Source organism: Procambarus clarkii, chromosome 5 (genome assembly GCF_040958095.1).
Source record: "Procambarus clarkii isolate CNS0578487 chromosome 5, FALCON_Pclarkii_2.0, whole genome shotgun sequence".
NCBI classification, from domain to species: domain Eukaryota; kingdom Metazoa; phylum Arthropoda; class Malacostraca; order Decapoda; family Cambaridae; genus Procambarus; species Procambarus clarkii.
Genome location: NC_091154.1, coordinates 32,069,426 through 32,096,869, shown reverse-complemented (window position 1 = coordinate 32,096,869; position 27,444 = coordinate 32,069,426). Strand labels below are relative to the sequence as shown.

Below are 27,444 nucleotides of genomic sequence, written 5' to 3'. Positions count from 1 at the left end.
CACCATCCTCAACTCCCCTGTCTCCCCCCCCCCCCATTATTCCCTCGTCCTCCCCACAATCCCCCACTCCCTTTCCCTTATCCTCCCTACATTCCCCACTCCCTTGTCCGATGCATTCCCAAATGATCTGATGTTCCCATCAGAAAAATGGGAACATCAAATGATGATATGTTCCCATCACTGAAAAATATGAACAGTTAAAAAACAAAATAAAAACAATGAACAAATAAAAAGACTATAATCACGAAATGAGTGGTATGGTCAACAGCACAGCTCAATTCCAATGCAATGTCACAAAATAAATCAAAATGAAAATAAATTTAAATCTATGAAAATTAAATTTATCAATGCAATCGGAAACATTTAAATGGAATCTTAACATATTTAGTAAAACGTGTTGCTTTTTCATGCAACAGATGGCGCTATTTTTTTTAGAGCATGTATTTACCTTTCACAGGTAAAGTATATAAAAACACGTGTGTATTCGAATGCAATGTGTCAAAATTTCAAAGCAATTGGTAAAGAGGTTTTGAAGATTTCCCTCACATGAAAATTCTTATGAAAAACAGTTAAAAAAAACCATGTTTTTAACTGTCACAGACGTGTCATCAGGTTATTGCAGTTACCATGATGGTTACCATATACAGTGGCACCTTGACTTACGATTGCCCCGACTTATAATAATTTTGAGTTACGATGTAAATTTCATTGAAAAATGCGACTCGACTTACGATAGTGTCGTCGATTAACGATATTTGTTGGTACACGTTTGGGTCGACCGACAGCGTGGTTCCCAGTCACGCAGGCCAACCTGCCTCAGTTTACTAGAGCTGCCCGCTTAGTGACAATCACGCATATAAGAAATTCCGTTTTTGTGGTGATTTTTTGCTTTTTGAACATAAAACTGATTATTATATAATACGCCATGGGTCCCAGAAAGTCAGTGGTAAGGTTCAACCTAAGAAAATAGTTGTCAGTTGAGGCAGTAGAGGATATCCCTTCCTCATTAAGAAAATGTGTGAAGTATGGGAAGAACGGCAAAGTTTTGTTGAAAAAACTCGCCCAGATAAAGCTGTAGCAGGCCGTTGCATTGACCTTTTAAATGACAATGTGATATCTTATTACAGACAAGTGTTAAAATGTAGGGAAAAGCAAGTGTTTTTAGACAGATTCTTAGTAAGACAAGCAAGCAGTGAGCCACAAGCAGGTCCTAGTGGTGTGCAGGCAATACATGCCGGAGAGTGTATCCCAGAAAAGTCATCACTGCCTGATGTTATAATGGAAGGGGACTCCCCTTCCAAACAGTAACACCTCTCCTCCCCCCCCCTTCCTCACCATCTTTCATATGCCATCAAGAGTCCTCCATAAAGGTAAGATAAACATTTGTACTGTATTGTAGTTAGAGAACAAAATTGTATTCAGTATAAAATGTATTTGTAAGTTAATATTTTGGAGGGTGGGGAACGGATTAATTCAATTCCCTTTATTTCTTATGGGAAAAATCGCTTTGACTTACGATATTTCGACTTATGATCCGTCCCTGGGAACGGATTACCATCGCAAGTCGAGGCCCCATTGTATATAATGTATATAAAAACATGTTCGTATGCGAATGGAACGTTGGTTCAAAATTTCAAAGCAATCGGTGAAGAACTTTGGACAAACCCCTACAAAGGAGGACCCTGATCAACAAGGGTACGATGGCCTGAAAGTACTAACAGTCTTGTTAATCTGCAGAGCTTTAAATGGAGAGGCTTGTGGATCACTTCCCCTTCTCTTGCTTGCTTGCTCCCTACTGTTACGACCCTGGGTTCTCCAGTGGAAACCAGAGGTCAAAATTGAGCTATTAAACTTCCTGGTAGCACAGTTGGGCATCTAGAATGTCAATTGTTTGTATCTTCCCTGCCAGACGTAAGACTATTATTGTTTCTCAAAGAGCATTTAAAGACTGAGCTGGGGGTTGATTATTAAATAATAACATAGGCACCAACTTTGCTTACTAATACTTTCTAATCATTCATAAAGTAACAATACGTTGCATAGGGGAAGATCTTTAATGTGCTTAGCTGCACGATCAATTAGGCTCCTCCCGGCACCACAACATGAGGGAGGCAGCTGGTGGCTAGCTCGGTCTTCTCTTGGCTGGTGGCGTGAGGTTAAGACCTACTCTGTGGCTGTATCCCTACTCTCCTTCCTTCTCCTCTTACTTATTTCCCTTACCTGAAGTTCCTGTACCCTTAAGTTAAGTATTATATGGTGTAAGTGTGCCTACTCTGGTAGTAACTATTGGTGAGACCTGGGGTTAGTATTTGCCAGTGTTTTGTTTACCCTAAGTGTTGTGTTTTGTATTAGGGTACCACATGGTCTCACTACCCTAAGCTGCATCCAGCTTCAGTGCTTATCCAGTAGTACTTTACCCTAGCTTGTTATTAGTGTAAACCTTGTATCCTGTCTATGTGGACCAAGGCTTTTAACGTAAGATAGTGTGGTAAAGTTATTATTATTATTGTTATTGGTGTGAGTGTATATGGGGGGTTGTTAAGGGGTTAATAAATAAGTACATGAATTACAGAGTATCTCTTCTTCCAAGGTGGGAGCGCAGTGATCAACCCTTAGACTAACATATTTGGTCTTGTAGCAAGTTATTACTACTGTGGATAGTTTATTTTGGGGGCCGGGCCTTTTAGCTCTCCCATATTTGATACTCCTGTCTTCTAACTACCTATACCCCTTAATAGTACCAGTACCCCATAGAAGCCCCACTCATATCAGTTGTAACAAGTGGTTGGCCAGTCCGGGAGGAACATTATAAGTGTAAAAAATTAGATTCTTGAGTGCCAAAATTAAAATTTTTTATTTCTGCAGAACGGTTGTGTGCTAGCCTAGGGTCCAGCTCATCTAGCAAAGGACATTCTTGCACTGACTGGACACCCAGCTGGATCCCTTCACGATTAAGGTTAGTGTGGCCTTGTGTTAGGGGCCGTGCAAATTTTTGTTTTTTTTCCAATTTTTATTTTTTAATTTTTTCTTTGGCTGGGAGCTAAAATTATTAGTGATGTCTTCTGAAATGCAGAAACTGGCAAGGGAGCCTTCAGTGGTAGAGATAAAGAAACTTAAAAAGTCTAATTTAGTATTGTTAGGCCAGGAATTTGGCCTAGAATTAAATGTCGCAGATAAAAAGTGGACTTTGGTAAATGAAATATTAGAACATTGTATTGATGAACAACTATTGGCAAGTGATACACCTTTATGCCAGCCTAGCCAAGCAGAGAGTGCAACTCATAGGGAAAGTGAATTAGCTTTAGAGTTAGCAAAAATAAAATTAGAGGAGCAAAAACTCAAAACCGAGGAGGCTAGAATTAGAGCGAATGCCACTGGACCTCCACCTGCCGGGGATTCAAACCCCAGGCATTATGAGAAAAAGCATAATTTGCCTGAATTTTCCGAGTCTGACCCTGAAAGGTTTTTCAACCATTTTCAGAGAGTGGCCACGTCCATGAACTGGCCAAAGGAAGAGTGGGTGAAAATCCTACAGGGAAGACTTAGGGGTAAAGCACAAGATATTTTTATAAACATGCCTGACGACGAGTGTTTCGAATATGATAAAGTCAGGGAATGTATTTTGCGGGCATATGAAATTACTCCTGAAGCTCACCGCCAAGTTTATCGTAACCTTAGGCCTACTCACAACCAACCGCTCACTGAATTTGTGAATGATCAAATTCGATTATTTGATAGATGGATTCGCTCGGCGAAAGCCGAAACATACGAGGCTCTCAGGAACTTAATTTTAATGGAGCATTTTATAGATGTTATGCCAGAGAACGTATCACAATACATTAAAGGAAGGATAGAGTTAAATTCTAAAATAGGGGATTTGGCCAAGTTGGCAGAAAACTACCAATTGGCGGGCAAAAGGCCCAATAAAAATAATTATACCCCACAGAGTAGCAAACCTTATACCCACAGCCAGTCCAGACCAGCTCATTCTAACCCTTTACCTAATGCACCTTCTGTTTCAGACATAACTAACCCTGTTAAAGTGTCTAGCCCAACGGCACCTAAAGGTGAACCGAAGGGTAATTCTGTTAGTAATGTCTCTTCTCCCCGACGTTTTTGTGGTCACTGTAATCGTCCAAACCACACTATTAGCCGTTGTTGGCAACTGCACCCTGAAAAAAGGCCCAATGCTCTAGTTGTGACACAGGGCTTGAGGCTTTCAGAAGGGTTAGGGAGTAAGACCTCCAACCCACAGTGGTTGGACTTGCTTACCCCATTCTTATCGAAAGGGAGACTACTTTTGTCTGAGGGTTCTTCCTGGAAGGACGTGGTGATCTTCCGAGACACCGGTGCCATCCAGACTTTAATTTTAGAGAGTGCATTGCAAGGTGCCAACACTCTCGACACTGGAGAGGTGGTGCTGGTCGAGGGGGTCACTAGTGATACTCGGGCAGTACCCCTCCATAAGGTTACCCTGGAATCTGATTTCCACAAGGGTGTTTGTACAGTCGGAGTCACTTCATACCTACCTTTCCCTAATGTTGATGTAATAGTTGGTAATGATTTAGCAGGGGATAAGGTAGGGGACTCCAGACTGCCTATTATGTTGCCTACCCCTAAGGTTTGCCTGGATCCACCCGCCGCAGAGGATAATGTTCTGTACCCTGCGTGCGCGGTGACCAGGTCTATGGGACTTAAATGTAAGGGCAGCCCTGTGCTTGCCAAGGTGGTAAATCCCGAGGTCACGAGGAGCTTTCCGAGTGGTGAAAACCAAGTGGACCTCGCGGACACATTCATGGCCCGACTCGATGACGTGGCCGAGGACATTGTGGAGAGCCTGCCACCGCCATCTACCGAGAGTAGTGGGGAGGTGGAGAACACTGTTGAGCCTCGGCCAATGGCTTCTGGCCAAGGCCTAGATGCCTCCTTGAGTGAGTTACAGAAAGCTGACCCCACTCTTGCAGATTGCCATGAAACAGCCGTCTCTATGGAGGAAATTGTAGACGCAGCAACTGGGTACTACTACAATGATCGGATTTTGATGAGAAAATGGAGACCACAGAGTGCTCCCTTGTCAAATGAGTGGGAGGTAGTCCACCAGGTTATGTTGCCGACCTGCTATAGAGAAAGAGTTTTGGCAGCTGCTCATGATGATCCTATGGGGGGACATCAAGGTATTAATATTATGTATCACAAAATTTTAAAGTATTTTTTCTGGCCCAAGCTGAAAAGCGATGTGGCAAAATTTTGTAATGCGTGTGTTGTTTGTCAACTGGTTGGGAAACCAAACCAGACTCCACCTAAAGCTCCTCTAAGGCCTATTGTCGTGCCAGAGGAACCATTTTCTCATGTGGTAATGGACTGTGTTGGACCATTACCTAGAACTAAGTCTGGTAATATTTACCTAATCACGATGATGTGTATCACTACTCGTTACCCAGAGGCTTTTGCTGTAAGGAACATCCGAGCAAAAACTGTTGTTGCTCGTATGTTGCAATTTTTTTCCACTTTTGGACTGCCTCGGGTCGTGCAAACTGACAATGGTACTAATTTTAAGTCTGATGTTTTCGAGCAATTTTGTAAGGAACATGGAATAACTCATAAGGTTTCCAGCCCATACCATCCACAGAGTCAGGGGGTAATTGAACGTTTCCATCTAACTCTGAAGCAGATGTTGAAGACATCGTGCGAGAGTTCCCACACCTTCTGGGATGAGAATTTACCGTATGTTTTGTTTGCGGCTAGAGAGGGATTACAAAGTTCACTGGGCTGTTCTCCTTTTGAGTTAGTCTTTGGCCATAAAGTTCGTGGACCCTTGCAAATGTTACAGGAGAATCTGTTGGGGAACGTAACGTTATCCGAAGGTTCGGCTTTCTTTGCGCAACACCACCAGAGACTCAAGGACTGCAAGGCGGCTGCATTAAAGTATCTTGGCAAGGCCCAAGAAAAGATGAAAGAACGTAACGATGCTAAATCTAAGTTACGGGTATTTCAGCCTGGCGACCCTGTCCTGGTATTAAAGCCTCGACTAGGGAACACTATGTCCCACAAGTACGAAGGCCCCTACATTGTGACAGAAAAGACTGGGGACCTCACGTACAAAGTGAGGCACTCTGACAAACGTAACCAGGTAATGCTCATACATGTAAATCGACTGAAGAAGTTCCAGGGCCCCAGGCCCATTGCACTAACCAATGTTTCCATTTCCAGTGAGAGAGGGGATGATTGTTCTGGGGACCCAACTAATCTCATTTTCAATAATTCTAGTTCTGTGAATGCTGTGGAGGGACTGTCCCATTTGCAGATGGCCCAACGTGAAGAGGTGCAGTCGTTGGTTGATGAATTCTCCAGTCTGTTCGGGGAGGTCCCGACCCAGACTGATGCCATTTGCCATGATGTCGAGTTGACGGACTACACTCCCATTCGCCTTCAACCCTATCGGATGAGTCCAGAAAAGAAGGCCATCGTACGGAAGGAGGTCGACTTCTTGCTCCAGCACGGCCTCATCCGGCCGAGCCAGGGCTCTTGGTGCTCGCCCTGCCTTTTGGTCCCCAAACCAGACGGCTCCTGGCGATTATGCACCGACTATCGGCAGCTCAACAAGGTGACCATTGTGGATGCCTATCCGCTGCCCCTCCTCGAGGACTGCATTGACGAGTTGGGAAATGCCAAGTACGTTTCGAAATTCGACCTCTCGAGGGGGTATTATCAAATCCCACTCACTGAACGTGCTAAACAGCTCACTGCGTTCGTGACACCCGAGGGTGTTTTTGAGTATCAAGTGTTACCGTTCGGCTTGCGTAATGCCCCTGCCACGTTCCAGAGACTCATGAACTCTCTACTCGCTAAGGTGCCAAATTGTCGGGCGTATTTAGATGATATCGTGCTGTTTGACAGTAATTGGGCTGACCACATAGCTAGGTTACGCCAGTTGTTTGCCATCTTGAAAAGGGCAAATCTTACCTTAAATGCTAAAAAGTGTCATTTTGGCCAAGGCACAGTGACGTACCTCGGTTATGAAGTGGGCCAAGGAAAAGTGTTACCTCGGCAAGATAAAATCAATGCCATTCTGGAGTATCCAGTACTAAAGTCTAAAAAGGACGTTCAAAGATTTATCGGTATGTGTGCGTACTATCGACGTTTTTGTCAGAACTTTTCCAGTGTTGCCACTCCTCTCACAGACTTGTTGCGGAAAGCCGTTAAATTTAAGTGGTCATCAGACTGTGCAGAGGCATTTAAAAATTTGAAATTGATCTTAGCTTCCGCCCCAGTGCTTGCTAGTCCAAGGTTCGACCGACCGTTTAAAATTCATGTTGACGCGTCTGACTCGGGTGCTGGTGCAGTGTTGTTGCAAACTGGGGATGATCAGGTGGAACACCCAGTATATTATTACTCTGTGAAATTCGACAAGGCGCAACGCAATTATTCAGTGGTAGAAAAAGAGGCGTTGGCGCTAGTGTTAACATGTAAAAAGTTCGAAGTTTACCTCACAGGTAATATAGTGGAAGTGTACACGGACCATAACCCACTAGTCTTCCTGACTCAGATGAAGGGTAAGAATAAACGCATCCTCAGGTGGGGGTTGTACCTACAGGACTTCAATCTTTCCATTACCCACCTACCGGGCAGACTCAACGTGATAGCCGACGCTCTGTCCCGGTTGCCTGAATAACATTCATCTGAGCCACAGAAAGCCATTTACCAACTGTCATGCTTTAGTAATTTTTTTTTAGGTTCTCCTGTGACATTAAATATTCCGTGTCCAATTTATTTACTTCCCTGTTCTTTTATTTTTGTTGTGTATGTTTTTTTCTTTCAGAGAACTCCTTTGTATTTTTTTTTTTTGCAGAGAAATTGCTTTTGATTGATTTTTTGTTTTTGTTATATGTTTTTCTTTTTGTTCTCTGTATACTCTTACAAAAAAATATGACTACTATTCTAGTAGTCACATTTTTTTTTTTCTCTGAAGGGGGGAGGAGTGTTACGACCCTGGGTTCTCCAGTGGAAACCAGAGGTCAAAATTGAGCTATTAAACTTCCTGGTAGCACAGTTGGGCATCTAGAATGTCAATTGTTTGTATCTTCCCTGCCAGACGTAAGACTATTATTGTTTCTCAAAGAGCATTTAAAGACTGAGCTGGGGGTTGATTATTAAATAATAACATAGGCACCAACTTTGCTTACTAATACTTTCTAATCATTCATAAAGTAACAATACGTTGCATAGGGGAAGATCTTTAATGTGCTTAGCTGCACGATCAATTAGGCTCCTCCCGGCACCACAACATGAGGGAGGCAGCTGGTGGCTAGCTCGGTCTTCTCTTGGCTGGTGGCGTGAGGTTAAGACCTACTCTGTGGCTGTATCCCTACTCTCCTTCCTTCTCCTCTTACTTATTTCCCTTACCTGAAGTTCCTGTACCCTTAAGTTAAGTATTATATGGTGTAAGTGTGCCTACTCTGGTAGTAACTATTGGTGAGACCTGGGGTTAGTATTTGCCAGTGTTTTGTTTACCCTAAGTGTTGTGTTTTGTATTAGGGTACCACATGGTCTCACTACCCTAAGCTGCATCCAGCTTCAGTGCTTATCCAGTAGTACTTTACCCTAGCTTGTTATTAGTGTAAACCTTGTATCCTGTCTATGTGGACCAAGGCTTTTAACGTAAGATAGTGTGGTAAAGTTATTATTATTATTGTTATTGGTGTGAGTGTATATGGGGGGTTGTTAAGGGGTTAATAAATAAGTACATGAATTACAGAGTATCTCTTCTTCCAAGGTGGGAGCGCAGTGATCAACCCTTAGACTAACATATTTGGTCTTGTAGCAAGTTATTACTACTGTGGATAGTTTATTTTGGGGGCCGGGCCTTTTAGCTCTCCCATATTTGATACTCCTGTCTTCTAACTACCTATACCCCTTAATAGTACCAGTACCCCATAGAAGCCCCACTCATATCAGTTGTAACACCTACCTACCTCCCTTTTCTTTCCTGGCTCTTGCTACCCTTCCCACCAACCTACCTTCAGCTCTCGAATGCGCCGAGCCGCCCGTTGTGTGGGCGTGAGGTAATTATCGGGGTCGTAATCGTGGTTGTGGCGGCAGTGAAGCACATACTTCAGGTTCTTGCCACCCTTGCTGTTGGTACTGCCGCCCCCGCAAGTGTGTTGCTGCTGCTGGGGGTGGTGGTTGTAGTAGTGGCGGTGCTGCGCCAGGCCCGCGTCGCAACTCACAGCGGAAGACACAGAGCCAAAACTCTTGACGGAATCACCGTCGTCCAGATCCAGATCGGGAGACCTCGAATTAGGAGTCTCCGGTGGCGACGCCTGCAAGAGAGGATGTAATTAACACGCATTCCCCAGTGATATATATATACATAAAACCCAAATACAATGCTCCTGGTCTCTCAGAATGTTTGGTAATATGTTTATTGTTTGTGATGTAAGAGGAGCCACACATCTATGGATCATCCAATAAAACCAGCAGACTTCTAGATGTTACTACTGCTCGGCTTAGACTCGGTTACAAGTATCTCTGGGAATTCTCATTATCTGCTGATGTAGACCTGACCAAATGTAAACTGTGTCAACAAAACTATTCGCACACCCTCCGTCACTATGTGATGGAGTGCGAAAAGATACGTGAATTTAGAGACAATTCTATAACCAATGTTCCAGCGATGTGTCAATATTTCATTCAAAATGATCTGCTACCAGAAATTTTAGCCAAATATCCCCAGTTTGCTAACTGTAGGTAGTAACTAAGTGATTGTAACCTATCCACCGCTTCCCACTGGATGGGGGGGGGGGCGGTGTGCAGGACAAACATATAAATTGTGACACTAGCTCTCCACATATGTCAGTTGCTTAATTTAGAACCTGTACTTGAGGTCGATCTCGAACCCATCGTTGATGTGATGACTTTTATTGAATTTTTTAACTAGCTCATCAAGATTGTAACTTGCTTAGCTAAATGAATTGTGGGGTTCAGTCCCTGAGCCCATTATGTGCCTCTGTAACCCTTTCCACTACCGCCCACAAGATGGGTATGGGGTGCATAATAAATGAACTAAACTAAACGATGTGTGTGTATGTATGTATTAACACTATGTACTGAACGGGGTGAGAATAATGCCTTCAGCCGAATAAGTCTATGTGGGTATGTGGGTGAGGGACGAGGACAGGTTGACGAGTTTAGCAGTTACCAGGGAGGATGTTCTTAAACAAATAGTAAAACTCAAACCAAACAAATCCCCAGGGCCGGATGAAGTGTTTGCCAGGGTGCTTAAAGAATGCAAAGAGGAGCTTTGTGACCCACTGTCAACCATATTTAATAAATCAATAGAGTCAGGCAGAGTGCCAGAGTTTTGGAAAGTTGCTAATGTGATACCAGTTTTTAAGAAAGGAGATAGATCACTTGCGTCTAACTATCGACCAATTAGCCTAACGTCTATTGTGGGAAAGTTACTCGAATCTATAATAGCAAATAAAATTCGTCTTCATCTTGAAAAACAAATTAATAATTGAGTCGCAACATGGTTTTATAAATGGCCGTTCATGTTTAACAAATTTCTTATCTTTTTATTCTAGCATAGTTGAGGCAGTTGATAGTGGTAAGGATTGTGATGTGTACCTTGACTTTAGCAAAGCTTTTGATACAGTGCCACATGAAAGACTGATTAAAAAGATAGAGGCTCATGGTATTGGGGGTGCTATATTAAGCTGGATTAGGGCATGGCTATACCAAAGGAAACAGAGTTAGTATAAATGGAATCAAGTCAGAGTGGGAAAATGTTGTAAGTGGAGTGCCTCAAGGCTCTGTCCTGGGCCTCTGTTGTTTATAATATATATAAATGATTTAGATTCAGGTTTGAGTAGCAACATTTGCAAATTTGCCGATGATACGAAAATCGGTAGGGAAATTAATTCGTAGGAGGACTCACTATCGCTTCAAGTTGATCTAGATAGGGTTTTGAAATGGTCAAAGGATTGGCAGATGCAGTTTAATGCTGATAAATGTAAAGTTCTGAGATTAGGTAATGATGATAGAGTTACAAGATACGAGCTAGATGGTGTTGAGATTGCGAAGTCTGATTGCGAAAGGGATCTGGGAGTTATGATTAGTAAGAATTTAAAACAAAAGGATCAATGCATAAATGTTCGTAATAAGGCAAATCGAACACTTGGATTTATTAATCGAAGCGTTAGTAACAAGACACCTGGTGTGGTTCTCAAGCTATATCTTGCTCTAGTTAGGCCCCATTTAGATTATGCAGTTCAGTTTTGGTCGCCATATTATAGAATGGATATAAATTCACTTGAACGTGTCCAGCATAGGATGACTAAGTTAATTCCCCAAATTAGAAATCTTTCATATGAAGAAAGATTAACAAAGCTTAAGTTGCATTCACTGGAAAGGCGAAGAGTTAGGGGTGACATGATAGAGGTTTACAAGTGGGTGAATGGACATAACAAAGGGGATATTAATAGGGTATTAAAAGTATCAACACAAGACAGAACACGAAACAATGGGTATAAATTGGATAAGTTTAGATTTAGGAAAGACTTGGGTAAATACTGGTTCAGTAACAGGGTTGTTGATTTGTGGAACCAATTACCGCGTAACGTGCTGGAGGTGGGGTCCCTCGATTGTTTCAAGCGCGGGTTGGACAAGTATATGAGTGGGATTGGGTGGTTATAAATAGGAGCTGCCTCGTATGGGCCAATAGGCCTTCTGCAGTTGCCTTTGTTCTTATGTTCTTAATAGCTTGAGCTACCTCATCCCTTTGTGTGTATTTTACCTCAATAAACTTATTTCAATTTCCTGATATTTTATTATCAACCACACGTGTTCGTGGATTAAGATAAATTATGTAACAATTAATTACTCCCGAATAAACTTAAAACTGAATGCGGAACACCAGTCGCAACTGCTTCTTTATGGCATGTGCTGTTTGTATGTCCAATTGCGTCAACACCGGGCTGGCAAAATACTCCCACCTCAACCTTCTCCAGTTCACGCTTCTCCCAACGCTACTTTAACACTTAAAGAATGGATATAATCTAAAAGACAACTCAATCAAGGACTTTCATAACTTGTGTAACAAATTAATATCGGCAGAAATATTCCACAATAAACTTAACTAACGAGGCGTGTATTCCAGCACTCATAATTCGCCCGAGAGGTGCTATTCAAGGTCTACGCCCAGTTATTCACGGCTTAAACAAAACAATGCCCCCCCCCCCCCCACAAAATTACGCGGACCACAAAGGTCAAGGTTAGGTTATTACGGTCATTACCAGCGGTAACCTCCAATAATAACAGGCGCCAACTACGGCTAACAAGGGATAATGAGGATAAGCCAGGGGGGATGACTATATTCCTAGCCTCAGCTCTAAAATATAATTTGACGGCATTTGTCACGAATACCCAAACTGTTACGATACGATTTTTCCAACACATTGCACACGAAATTGCACGAACGAAATGGTAAGATATGCTAGAGGTGGAGGACGATTGCAGTGTGTTTTGTACTATTATTACTCTAAATTCAACTTTTTTGTATACGATAATGGGTTGTTGCTGGAAATGCGTACATCCATTCTTGTGCAACACCGTTAACTCTCAAATTGACGCGAAATTGTGATATTTACATAATTTAAGACAATAATGAACAAATGTAGGGAAGTCAGTGCTATGCTGTGTAATGAAGTATAGAATATAAACAAAAAAAGTAAATGTATGTACGTGAAATTTGGAGTAAAGGCTTTATCTAATTTAATAATCTGGAATTTTTTTAATTATTCTAAATGCTTTGAGGACAAGTAAAATATGGAAGGTTTGGCATCTGCTACGTCGAAACCTTGGCTAAAATAATAATCACAACTCTTCAACTATCCTGTAATGTTCAATGTATAATGTATTGTGTCACTGTAATTAATAAAGGTGCTGTGCAGTCTGTTTACTATTATAACGAAGTGCAAGGTGTGCATATAAATTGTCAAATCTAATATAAATAAATACTTAACTTGACCGAACGAGGGAGAAAATGTTTTATTATTAAAGGTGAGCACAAGGTGTGTGACTTCACTGATGTCAATGATCATGACGCGAGATGTTCCGAGATCCCACTGGAGTGATTGACTTCAAATATGTACTTGTTACACGGCCAAATTAAAGAGCAGTAGACGTGCGACCTCCCAAGTATGGTTAACCCACTTGTTAAGGGTTTGTCAGACACCGTTTGTTACTCGAAGTTCAGTTATTATGCACCCAATACCCCCCCCCCCAGTGAGCAGGGGTGAACCCCATATCCATCCTATGAACTGTAGTGGGGGAAAAAGGTCAATTGTACATAATGGGTTCAGAACCAGAACCGTAAAGTTCGTTGAGCTAAACGGGGTGTCCGCCACAGCAGCCACCTTACCTTGAGGTGCTTCCGGGACTTAGCGTCCCCGCGGCCCGCTCCCTGGCCTCCTGGTTGCTGGACTGATCAACCAGGGTGCTGGACGCGGCTGCTCGCAGCCTAACGTTTGAGTCACAGCCTGGTTGATCAGGTATCCTTGGAGGTGCTTATCCAGTTCTCTTGAACATTGAGGGGTCGGCCAGTTATGTGTAGTGGAAGCGTGTTTAAGTGTCTCAGGCCTCTAATGTTGATAGAGTTAATTCTCTCTCAGAGTACATGTTGCACCTCTGCTTTTCAACGGGGGTATTCTGCCACAGTGTAACTGCTAATACATAATGTCAGCACTGGCATGTACACCGCAATATGGTATCTTCAGGCCACCAAATTTGGCAAGTTAAATATCCCAAAAGGAATCTACAAGGAAATAGTTCGGTTATACAGACTACGTCTATGTTACAGATGCAACTGGGAAATTGGTGAACCTCGACAGATAGAATGCATCTTCTGCCAAACAATCACAGAAAAGCCACTACTTCACTATCTCCCGGAATGTCAAGCAACCAACACCTTAGAAGAGCTTTAAGAGTCCCTGAATCTTGCAGTAACCACCCTGAGCCATCAACACTGCTACTCTCTTGGTAATGAAATGTTCGGCAGCTGGACACCCTTAAATACTGTCAAGCAGTTTCCTTCCCCGCGATAGGAGCTACATATTAAGGACTGACTATTTAAATGTGAGCACAGCATGCATTTTATCCTTTCACGACCAAAGATCACATTCACTAAAAAAAAAAAAGTCTACCACTTACGGGGTATTCATGCCCGTGCCACCTCCTAGGTAGCTAAGTCTTCATCAATCAATCAAGTACAATGCACTCGGGGCTGTGTCTGAACCCCCCCCCCCCCCACAGTTCCGACACTACTCTAGCCATGTTATAAATCTTGACTGTGGGGTATACTTTTGGTATAGCACGTGTGTGTGTGTCTCTTGACCACACCTCGGTGTTCTCCAGTGACGATCACTAGACCAAGGCTTTCACAGGCTGTGTGTGTATGCAATTTTAGATTGTTTACATCTGATTTTTGGCATGTACAAGAACATCTGCACAACTAATTCTAATTTTTCGTAATTTTTTAGTTAGACTTATTAGTACACCGAACATGGTGGGCTTAAGACGCCACCTTTAAGAGTGCCTAGTGGCATTAGTTTTATTTTCTGTAGCCTTGAAACAGTGAAAATGAGTTTTGATGAGAAAACTTAATACACTGTTGCAATTGAGCACCCAAACTATTCGTAGCCAATGTATGCAATCTTTTAGTAACATCCAAGCCAATTTTGTTTTCGAATCTTGAAATGTTGTGTATCTGCCTTCCTCACCATGCAGAGTGAGACAGGTTGAGACAGTGAAGGAGAGAGACGCCCAGGTGCGAAACCACTGAAAACGACACACACGCTCTTTAATAAGTATATGCAATTGGCTATTAAGTCCCATTCTCTCAAAGCTTTTACAATATTTGGGAAGGAAAGCCTCAGTTTTCCTAGGTTACGACATTGCCTCGAGACAGGTCGCCCACGAGACGCGCAGCTGCACTAACTGGCCTTCCTCCTGGGAGTCCCAGCAGCCCCACCCATCCCCAGCTGGGTGCCTGGGAACAGCTGGGTGCCTGACCACAGGAACGGTGTCTCCTGCAACACTTGGAAGAGTCATATTGCTGCTCAGCCGGTCTGGCCACCCTCACAAACCCCGCCCAACACGTCAACAAAAATACAAAAGGTCACTGTATATAAGATATAATTTATATCATCTGTTGATAATGCCACCGATTTCAATCTATGCTTTCAGTTACTATGAACAAAATTTGCCCATACGATATGAACGACAGTTAAATATAGCTAAGGAATAAATGTATCAGATGATTATTACAGTTCTGCACCTGCTCTCGAGCAGCTCATGTTGATCTCTTAAATACACTCAAAATCAAAAGCAATCAGAAATACAAATTTATATTTTTTGTTAACCCCCCCCCCCCCTCCCCTGTTGTGTTGTTACATCCCTAAAAGGTCAGAACTATCCCAGTACGTAAAGATCTAACTCGTTAACAATTATTGACCACAAACTTTAAAATATTAGAACTATACACGCAGCTTAAACTTCTCTAGATAGACATCATAAACAACTAGACTATTTACCTGTAATTAGTCTCCATTTTAGCAAGGACTCTAATACTCCGACATGTTTCATATGCTACATTTTTTGCTTTTAGAAAGACAAGACAAAATACTGTAGTAATTTTCGTAGGACTACAGAAGGGGGGGTTTTAGAGTGTTGACCATAATAACTTATTACAGCATCCGAGGTCACTACTATACCTGGTCTCTGTAACCACCGTCAATAATTACGGGCTATTCATGCCCGTGCCATCTCTTGGGTAGCTTAATCTTTATCAACCACCACCAATATGTTGGAGCGAATGACGCTGCTGCTTCTACATCAACCCTGTGGCTGCGTTGTTTGACGTTTCAAGTCTGAATCTATTCAAGAAGTTTATTTTCAACATTCGAACGGAAGTTAGCAATTTTTGTTTCAGTTTCAAGTTTGAACGTTATCAGCTGGGCGTCGGGTAATGTGGATTTCTCTCAACAGCGGGACTGGCTGCTAAATGTAATCTATTTAGACCCTTTGTTTTGAAGACTGACTGCATACAAAGCCATTACCAGCCCCTACTCATCTAAAATATACATTAACACCTAATTTACCATTGCGTCAAAATCCCGAAATGGACATCTGTGGACATCTTCAAGAGGAAACTAGATTGTTTCCTTCAAGGAGTGCCGGACCAACTGGGCTGTGGTGGGTACGTGGGTACGTGGGCCTGCGGGCCGCTCCAAGCAACAGCCTAGTGGACCAAACTCTCACAAGTCAAGCCTGGCCTCGGGCCGGGCTTGGGGAGTAGAAGAACTCCCAGAACCCCATCAACCAGGTATCAACCAGGACAAATAAAAGGGGGTGCTATAAATCACAGCGACGCGCAACCATAGACGTTTTGTACGCGTGGTTGATACGTACGTAGGTTGATACGTACGTAGGTTGATACGTACGTAGGTTGCTACGTACGTAGGTTGATACGCGTACGCGTGATTCGATCGTATTAGTACACCATTGTCTGCCCGTTGTGGCACTTGTAGAGGACGGGCTGCACACTGGGCTCTGCTGTGCTCCAGGTAAGCTCCAGTTCTCAGGGATGTAACCCAACACACCGCAACCGTAAAGCAACTGTCATCAAGTCTGCCACATTCATACACAGTCGCAGCCAGTTTACAATATATTGATTCTCGGGGGCAGTAAACTTAGCCCTCGACTGTCTTGTGTAAACCAGTGACCTACCAAAAGGCCTACCGACACCAGCCTATACCGTCTGTTCATAATTTTCATCTTCCGAAGCTCAAACACATTCTAATCATCATGGTAATTACCGAACTCAAAGTCATTACGTAATTAATAGCCAACGAACTCTCCCTTTATATTTAAAATCATATTGCATACTATTTACAAACAAATCTACTAGCGAAAAATCTTAAAATAAACACCCAGATTAAGAGCAAGATAAAGGAAATTTGACGCATCCTAAAACTGAATTTAAAAAAAATCAACCAGCAGGAATGTCAAAACCCCCTGAAATGCTCCTTGCTACACAATACCTTCCAACAACCCACATGTGACGACTTATATTGAATTTTGTAACTAGCTCATCAAGATTGTAACTCGCTTAGCTAAATGAATTGTGGGGTTCAGTCTCTGAGCCCATTATGTGCCTCTGTAACCCTTTCCACTACCGCCCACAAGATGGGTATGGGGTGCATAATAAATGAACTAAACTAACACACAAGTAATAACCAGCAGCGGCTAAACCACAGTGGCCACACAACACAATCACCCCCTCATGGCAAGCTCCAAGACCAACCTTATTAAATTTCTCAAGATAACGTTGAACAAACTACATATCCTCAAGTGCCCTCTACATCTTTCAAGCTTTAGAGAGCAGTACTAATTCTGATCTCTAACTCTTCCAGAGCGCTGCAACTTAAAATATCAGAACTATTAATTAGCAACTATATCACCAACTTTAAAATGTCAGAACTACAACCAATAGAAACTAGTATCTTTTATTAAGAGTCCAACTCAACTAGAAAAGCCTTATAAATTTTAGGCTACAGGCTTGTGAGAGCCTCCCATAAGTAGATAAATGCGTTTAATTCCTATTATTAAATTCAGTTAACAAGAAGCACTAAACGGATATGCTGTAGATACAAACTTGTATCACACGATACGATACCACACGCTTAGACAATCTCTCACACTATCATCACACGATACAAACTTGTATCCCACAACTACCACTAATGCGTGAAGCTATAATCCCAAATCCGGTTAACAACAGACCACAACTAATAACACACACCTGCTAGGGTTAAGTATTACTAAGTTTCATATAAAACCTTCACACACTTAACGTCCAAATGGCTTTCATAGCCAAAATTATTACACTTTTTTTTTTACACTAGTACCATCTAAAGAGGCATTTAAAAGAATGTAAAATACACTAATATCGTAATTTGAACCTAACATTTTCCAGTGCTTATTTTCTGTTGCCAAACTTATTATTAATTATTATTATTATTAGTATTAGTATTATTATTATTATTATTATTTACCACAGACGTGGCCACACATTTACAATGCTAACCGGCTGGCGAGTACTTTGAAGTAGCCAGAACTCACTTATCAGCCTACTATTCAAGGCCCGATTTGCCTAATAAGCCAAGTTTTCCTGAATTAATTTATTTACTATAATTAATTTCTTATGAAATGATAAAGCTACCCTTTTCACTATGTATGAGGTCAATTTTTTTTTATTGGAGTTAAAATTAACGTAGATATATGACCGAACCTAACCAACCCTACCTAACCTATATATATAGGTAAGGTTAGGTTAGGTAGCCAAAAAAAGCTAGGTTAGGTTAGGTAGGTTAGGTAGACGAAAAAACATTAATTCATGAAAACTTGGCTTATTAGGCAAATCGGGCCTTGCATAGTAGGCTGAGAAGTGAGTTCTGGCTACTAGGTACGACACATATATATATATATATATATGCGAACAAGCCTGAATGGTCCCCAGGACATATGCAACTGAAAACTCACACCCCAGAAGTGACTCGAACCCATACTCCCAGAAGCAACGCATCTGGTATGTACAAGACGCCTTAATCCACTTGACCATCACGACCGGACATAATGAGGTGATAGCCGAGGCTATTTGAACCACCCCACCGCCGGCACTCGGATAGTTATCTTGGGCATAGCATTTTACCAAATCACCTCATTCTTTGGGGCAACACGTGAGGAACACAAATGCGAACAAGCCTGAATGGTCCCCAGGACATATGCAACTGAAAACTCACACCCCAGAAGTGACTCGAACCCATACTCCCAGAAGCAACGCATCTGGTATGTACAAGACGCCTTAATCCACTTATGTCCGGTCGTGATGGTCAAGTGGATTAAGGCGTCTTGTACATACCAGATGCGTTGCTTCTGGGAGTATGGGTTCGAGTCACTTCTTGGGGTGTGAGTTTTCAGTTATATATATATATATATATATATATATATATATATATATATATATATATATATATATATATATATATATATATATATATATATATATATATATATACACACACACACATATACATATACACACACACACGCTTTGGCTCATTTGGGTACTCTGGTGCCTGCATATGTACATGCTTCGCCGTAGAGTCCAACGAGGGAATGGGGGGGAATAGGTGTCAGGATTAGCGTGTTCTTTAATAATTTTTTACGAGTGCTTCTAAGTATTGCTTACATGTACCAGTAAGTCAGAGTTAACCGACAGTTTAAGCTAATGTGTCTCCCAATACCGTCAATCCGGCACACGCCACCCACCTTCCAGCTCTATTATATCCCCCCTCCCTCATCAACTCACTTTACAACCCCTTGCCTCCCCCAAGCAATGTTCCACCACATCGAGAGCAACTACCTACCGGAGTGGCCGGGACAGAGTTGCGGAAGGCGGGAGAGGACGACGACGTAACAGGGAGGAAGTTGGGCCTGCGGCTGTGGTGGTGACTGGTGGAGGTGGAGTGGTGGTGGTGGTGGTGGTGGTTATGGTTGCTGGTGGAGGTGGAGTGGTGGTGGTGGTGGCTGCTAAGACTCGGATGCCAAGAGGAGACGCCAAGACCGGCGTAAGACTATGGGAGAGGGTTACAAGTGCACAGATTAGTATTAGTAAGGGTGGGAAGAGGGTAGGAACGGATAGGGGGTTGTGGGAAGAGGGTAGGAACGGATAGGGGGTTGTGGGACGAGGGTTGGAACGGATAGGGGGATCCGTTGTGGGGCGAGGGTAGGAATGGATAGGGGGTGGGAGGGGGGTAGGAATGGATAGGGGGTGGGAGGGGGGTAGGAATGGATAGGGGTGGGACGAGGGTAGGAATGGATAGGGGGGAGGGGACGAGGGTAGGAATGGATAGGGGGGAGGGGACGAGGGTAGGAATGGATAGGGGGGAGGGGACGAGGGTAGGAATGGATAGGGGGGATGGGACGAGGGTAGGAATGGATAGGGGGGATGGGACGAGGGTAGGAATGGATAGGGGGGATGGGACGAGAGTAGGAATGGATAGGGGGGAGGAACGAGGGTAGGAATGGATAGGGGGGAGGGGACGAGGGTAGGAATGGATAGGGGGGAGGGACGAGGGTAGGAATGGATAGGGGGGAGGGACGAGGGTAGGATTGGATAGGGGGAAAGGGACGAGGGTAGGATTGGATAGGGGGAAAGGGACGAGGGTAGGATTGGGTAGGGGGAAAGGGACGAGGGTAGGATTGGATAGGGGGAAAGGGACGAGGGTAGGAATGGATAGGGAGGAGGGACGAGGGTAGGAATGGATAGGGAGGAGGGACGAGGGTAGGAATGGATAGGGGAGGAGGGACGAGGGTAGGAATGGATAGGGGGGGAGGGACGAGGGTAGGAAATGGATAGGGGGGAGGGACTAGGGTAGGAATGGATAGGGGGGAGGGACGAGGGTAGGAATGATAGGGGGGATGGGACGAGGGTAGGAATGGATAGGGGGGATGGGACGAGGGTAGGAATGGATAGGGGGAGGGACGAGGGTAGGAATGGATAGGGGGAAGGGACGAGGGTAGGAATGGATAGGGGGAGGGACGAGGGTAGGAATGGATAGGGGGGAGGGACGAGGGTAGGAATGGATAGGGGGGAGGGACGAGGGTAGGAATGGATAGGGGGGAGGGACGAGGGTAGGAATGGATAGGGGGGAGGGACGAGGGTAGGAATGGATAGGGGGGAGGGACGAGGGTAGGAATGGATAGGGGGGAGGGACGAGGGTAGGAATGGATAGGGGGAGGGACGAGGGTAGGAATGGATAGGGGGGAGGGACGAGGGTAGGAATGGATAGGGGGTTGTGGGACGAGGGGTACCCATCACCGTATTTCCCACAGCAGCTGTAGCTGTTTAAATGTACATCTCAACAACCTGGTGGTACAGTAATTTCCATTGATTGACCCAGTTCTCTAATCGAGAAGGCGGCTATCATAGTTCTTCACTGGTCCTCCCACATTACCGCGATCTATGCATCTTTTGCACACGTTGTCGCTTTGCTATCTTGGGTGTGTGGCAAGTCGTCTGGACACACTAGTCTTCAACATCTTACCTACCATCTATAATTGTCCTGACCGAGGCTATTTAAACATTGATCTACAAGCAGCCACTATAGCGTCGGCAACATTACGTCTATCATGGGGTTCCCCCCATCAGGGGCTGGCGGGCGTGTGGTGGTGGTGCTGTAAGGGGCGGGGCGTGTGGTGGTGGTGCTGGTGCTGCTGCTGCAAGGGGCGGAGCTGGCGGGCGTGTGATGGTGGTGGTGCTGCTGCTGCTGCTGCTGCAGGGGGCGGGACTGGCGGGCGTGTGATGGTGCTGGGAGGGGCGGGGCTGGCGGGCGTGTGGTGGTGGTGCTGGTGGTGGTGGTGCTGCTGCTGCTGCTGCAGGGGGCGGGGCTGGCGGGCGTGTGATGGTGCTGGGAGGGGCGGGGCTGGCGGGCGTGTGGTGGTGGTGGTGGTGGTGGTGGTGGTGGTGGTGGTGGTGGTGCTGCTGCTGCTGCTGCTGCTGCTGCTGCTGCTGCTGCAGGGGGCGGGGCTGGCGGGCGTGTGATGGTGCTGGGAGGGGCGGGGCTGGCGGGCGTGTGATGGTGCTGCGAGGGGCGGGGCTGGCGGGCGTGTGATGGTGCTGCGAGGGGCGGGGCTGGCGGGCGTGTGATGGTGGTGGGTGGTGGTGGGTGGTGGTGGTGGTGGTGGGTGGGTGCTGCTGCTGCTGCTGCTGCTGCTGCTGCTGCTGCTGCTGCTGCTGCTGCAGGGGGCGGGGCTGGCGGGCGTGTGATGGTGCTGGGAGGGGCGGGGCTGGCGGGCGTGTGATGGTGCTGGGAGGGGCGGGGCTGGCGGGCGTGTGATGGTGCTGGGAGGGGCGGGGCTGGCGGGCGTGTGATGGTGCTGGGAGGGGCGGGGCTGGCGGGCGTGTGATGGTGCTGGGAGGGGCGGGGCTGGCGGGCGTGTGATGGTGCTGGGAGGGGCGGGGCTGGCGGGCGTGTGATGGTGCTGGGAGGGGCGGGGCTGGCGGGCGTATGGAACAACGTTAAGTAATGTCTCGCTGGGTAACAAGTGGGTGAGAATGTCAGTTGTCAACACCTTAATAATACACAATACGACTAGTACACAAGAGATCTGGGCATACGAGGCGATTGTTTCATACAAGTTTATTTTCTACCACAGACGTGGCCACACATTTATACTTATTTATTATTAACATCTTTATTGACAAAATTACAATGCTAACCAGAGAACATACGTTTTCGTAATACAGCAGTGGGTTATTTAGCACTACCATAAAGTGACAAATGCATTTACAAATACAAATCCCAATTGTTATCGGCAAATAATATTTTTGAAATTCCTATTAAACGGGGAGCCGCAGCGCTCCTAGTGGTGGTGGTCAAGCTTGGAACTTGTGTCTTTGTTAGTCATAGCTTGGTAATAAGACGTCAAACACTTGAATCTATATAGATATATATACCAACACTCGCTATTTGTGGAAACTAGCAAATGGTCGAGATAGGCTTACATAAAGCACTTATACGGACCGTTAACAAATTTTCTGCAGGATAATTATCATTAACTAGGAGTAGTGCTGAATGGAATTTCAATGTAGTGGAGTAACTTTGCAAGTTAAGTTACAACCCCACGACTGTTGTATCAACATGCTCACCAGTCTAACTTACCTTTGTCAGAATAACTTGTCAATATTTGGAAACTATGGCTCTTGCTTTCTCTCACACCCCCCTACCTGCCTCCCCGTTATGTACAATTCATTTACCGAGAACACCTGACAACAATATCCAGTACAGGGACACCGAACAAGATTACATGAACACCCGAGAGTCCCGGATGACCCACCAGAATACTACCGTATTTATACCACTGTAGGGAGGTAGAAACACACTAGGCATGGTAACAGGCGCGGCTCAGTAACTCCATTTCGCTTCCTGTAAACACAAAAATATACACCCACACGTGCACTTAAACTAAATTTAATCACTTTAAAGCAATACCATTTGTTAATTATAATTAGAACCTACACGGAAGGCTTAACATACAAATGAGGTTGTACGAGATCATCCTGGGGCGGCGCCCCCCTAGCCATCCATTTAGCAAGAGGTAATCAGCCGAGTGTACCGGTTCTTGCCACACCCATCTACTTCCCTCACCCGGCCACCGCACCTGTTTTTATCCACCATAAAGGTGGTGTGCTTGGATGGTGCCCTTGCATCATCGTGGAGGGGCGATATAGCCAAAGCTACTTTGGCTATACATCCATCCCTATGCTATGTATTTTATCGTCTCAAACGTACTTTAACCTTTTGGGGGGATTGGTTGGGGGGGGGGAACTACAAGTTAAAACTAAGCTAATACCAAGGTGGAGTTCAAGTGTTCAACTATTACACTACCAAGAGCGACAATGAGTAACAGACCTGCTGATAATGTCACGTTCTAGACCTCTTCGTTAAACGTGAATGTTCGCCATGACCAGAGACTTCCCGGGTGGTGATGGCGCAGCAGCAGCACTCGCCTTGTGCCTCGGGAAAAAGTTTGGTCTGGGTTCCAATCCAGGCCAGGAAAGATCCACTGGGTGCCAATCCTTATAACTGTTCGCCTCTATTCACCAAATAATAATTGGTCACCTAGTTTTACCGATTGGAGAGTGCTGTTCCAGGGAAAACTAGTGGGTAAGGTCAACCATAGCCTTACTTTATCTCTACCTTATCTACTCTCAAAAATCCTATTCTAATTTGAATTATATTTGTTAGGAAATAAAAGCTCCATCTTCCTAATTTGCCAGCAATTCCTTTTGTGCACAATAACACTATGGTCACATTTGTCCAAAGCTTTAGTGAAAGCTGTATACATTACAGCAGCGTTATGCTAGTCATCAATGTCATAGTGATCTATTGTACGAAGCAAGAGAACCCTGCTTCAAGCCCATGTTGTCCAAGGATATGTAAGCGTTTCCATGTGTTTTGTAATCATACTACTTACCACATTCCAAGATTTTATATTGTCTGATATTAGTGCTATCGGTTAATAAAGTTGCGAGTTTGTTCGTTTGGGGGAAAGGGGAGAAATGCCACTATCTAGGCTCCATCTCTAAATGTTAAAGACCTGCGAGTGTCTTTGCAATTCCAGAGTAGATTTAAGATGACGTTTTACATATACTGTACTTCGATATTTTCACATTCATTACGAATTTGTTTAGAACTGTCTGTCTACAGTGCGTTTCAGGGGTTCAATGAAAATCTAACCTATTCAGTTATTGTTTTTTTTTAAGTATTACAGCTTAATATTTCACCTGTTTCCTTGCTGTCCTCTGTGACACTCCCATCCCTCGCGCCAGGGCCCAATGCTAGGTGTAAATTGTTGCAAAATTTGTATAGGAGAAAAAATTTGGGTTTTCTTTATTTCACTTCCACCTAACACTCGCCAGCCAGCGAGTGTGTCCAGACGAGGTGCCACACACATCAACCCCCCTGCACTTGGCTCTACATCACCCCATGTTGCCGGGTTTCTACACGGCCGCCCTTCACTATAACATCCTCTATAACAATTTGCTACAATATTACAACCCCTATGCCAGTGTTTATCACTGCGTGTGGCGAAGGTCCACAGGCGTGCCGCAGGAGCTGGAGGCGATACCCACTAAAAGTGTACTGCAGCCAAGAACCCACAAAAACGTACACATTAAATGTTCCCACAGGCCCTGTGGCGTAGAGGTAAAACAGTCGCCCAGCGCTTCGCGAGCAATTTGGCCTGGGTTCATATCCTGGCCGGGGAGGATTGACGGGGGGGGGATAAATCCTTAACTGTAGCGTCTGTTCACCCAGCAGTGAATGTGAATGGGTACCTGGTTGTTAAAACGATTTGGCGGGTCATGTTCTAGGGAAAATTAAGATTAAAGCACCTGCCCGAAACGCTATGCGTGCTAGTGGCTTTACAAGAACGTAAGAACTTGTATATAAAAAAAAAACACTTTAGAACGAAACTTAACCTGTCTAAGCAATCCTAGGCCTAACCATACACATGCTATACTAAGCCTGTACATGTTTAAGTTTGATTTTTTGGCTTATTATTCCGTACCCTCTCCATAATTACTAGTACTGTACAAAACTTTAACCAGTCGACTCCAACAGTCAATTTTTGTACGTTCAACCAAATAGTTATTCTAAGTACAACCAGTTTGGGAGAATGGGTCGTATTTTTCAGTTATAATTTTAAAATATTACAAATGTTTTATTAACGATTTAAATGTTTTACAAAATTAAAAACTTATTATATATCAAATAATATGATTGCAAAAGGTTATATTTACTTTTTAAAAACCATAACATGTTTTATATTACCAAACAAATTCACTGGTGGAGGGGGAGGGGGGGGGGGGACTCGCCAACACTTCCATTAATTGTGGGCGTGTCTACCGCCACGCCCAGGCCCCCCCCCCCCCCCCCCCCGCGCCACGCCCAGGGGGCCCCGCCCCACATCAGTCATCAACCCAACCTACTCGTACTAGCCTAAGGCGACCGTAACTACACGTTTTAGCGAGTACTAAAGAGACCTTAATTATCTGACTTCAAGGCTATAAAAGCCTTTGAAGATTAAAAGCCAATCTTCCTCCTTAGATGAAAAAATCTTCAGCTTATTGCGCCCAGGATAATGGGACATTTGCCGTCTCGATTCTCACGTTTTATAACGTTGCAATATTGTGCAATACTATCTTAGGTCATGAAATTAAACTCCCTTTGTGGCAGCTTGTATGCCTGAAAACTCTGGAATCAAGTAGTTATATTCCTGCATCCCGGCCGGTCGGCCGAGCGGACAGCACGCTGGACTTGTGATCCTGTGGTCCTGAGTTCGATCCCAGGCGCCGGCGAGAAACAATGGGCAGAGATTCTTTCACCCTATGCCCCTGTTACCTAGCAGTAAAATAGGTACCTGGGTGTTAGTCAGCTGTCACGGCCTGCTTCCTGGGGGTGGAGGCCTGGTCGAGGACCGGGCCGCGGGGACACTAAAAGCCCCGAAATCATCAAGATAAATAACCTCAAGGATCCCTCTGTAGGAATACTCTAAGCAGCAATTATAAAAAAAATCAAGATCCTGAGCATTATTTGTATTATATCCGACACACCTTCCTGAAATCTATTCCAATATATGTAATGTTCATATCTACAAATGTAATGTTAGTGCATGCTTTCTACGCTACGACGCACAACACCAAGAACCCAGGGTAAGACGAGCCACTCACGTGAGTCTTCCTCTCTGAGAGGGAGTTCGTCCTCCTGCTGTAGGCGGCTCCGGCGAGGGAGACCCTGCGGGGCGTCTCTGGGGTGAGGGAGGGCCCGTACACTCTGGAGGGCCCGTTGTGTGTGGAGGCGGCGCTGGAGGGGTGGTGGCTGGTGGACGGTGGCGAGGCGCGGCCGCACATCCCTCGCGAGCTGACGAAGCTAGCAGATCTGTGGAGCACAGAAGGGAGGGAGGGAGGTGGGTCAGGTCGATGGAGGGTTTGTTTGGCGAACACCCCCCTCCTCCCTCCCTCTAATCACCTGGTAGTAACAACTCACCCATCCAACATCAGTGCGGACCTGGTTTAAGAATCGTCATTTTAAGACATGACAGTTACTCTAACATTAGTTCCACAATGTCAACACTCACGCGGGAATGAGGCCTCACTAGCAGGTCCATTCTTAATCACAATGAAATGTGTTAAGTAAAACACATGTATTGGGCAAGTAACACCGTCAACAGACGTTGTCACAGCTCGAATAAGACTTGGCAACAGGTATCTGGCAGTTGGGCTTGTACAGGGATCTAGATGAAGTGTAAAGTGTGTTTACAAAGACACACACACTAACATTATATCTTGGATTGTAGTAAAATTGAGTCATTTAGAGAAAAATGTAAACTCGCGTTGTATGAAATGGCAAACCATCATATTACTAAGGTTAAAATACCTGAAATCCTTGCACTATCAATATTTCGCTTCCAGTAGATAAACGACATGTGAGATTATGAAACAAGTAGTGTGTTGTGAAGACTAATAACAGCAGCAGCTCTCCTATGACTAACTTCTCCATTGCTCAAACAATTATGTATTAGCGATAACAACTACCATTAGTGTGTAATTATTTACTGTAAATATATAGCTCGTGAAATAAAATTTTCTAACTAGCTGACAATATAAGGTGTGAAGGATAGACGAAATTGTTAATGTCATAATCTCCGTTGAGGTCTGATAAAAAGACCTTTTGTGCCCTCTAATCCTTTTTGCGCTACCACTCACAAGATGAGTATGGGGTGCACAATAACTAGCCGCTTCCTACGTCAACATTAAAA

The 27,444-nt window shown here is 44.4% G+C and overlaps 1 protein-coding gene across 1 annotated transcript in view; it reads right to left on the bottom strand.

Annotated features, from left to right (window-relative positions):
- Positions 1–27,444, bottom strand: part of qtc (quick-to-court) — a 66,341-nt gene that overhangs the window by 23,013 nt on the left and 15,884 nt on the right. Inside the window, exons 3-5 of the mRNA XM_069300580.1 lie at positions 26,357–26,573; positions 19,488–19,694; positions 9,018–9,320 (exon numbers count right to left, since the gene is read on the bottom strand). Coding sequence (XP_069156681.1) covers positions 9,018–9,320; positions 19,488–19,694; positions 26,357–26,573 — 727 coding nt within the window. The remainder of the gene's footprint in view (positions 1–9,017; positions 9,321–19,487; positions 19,695–26,356; positions 26,574–27,444) is intronic.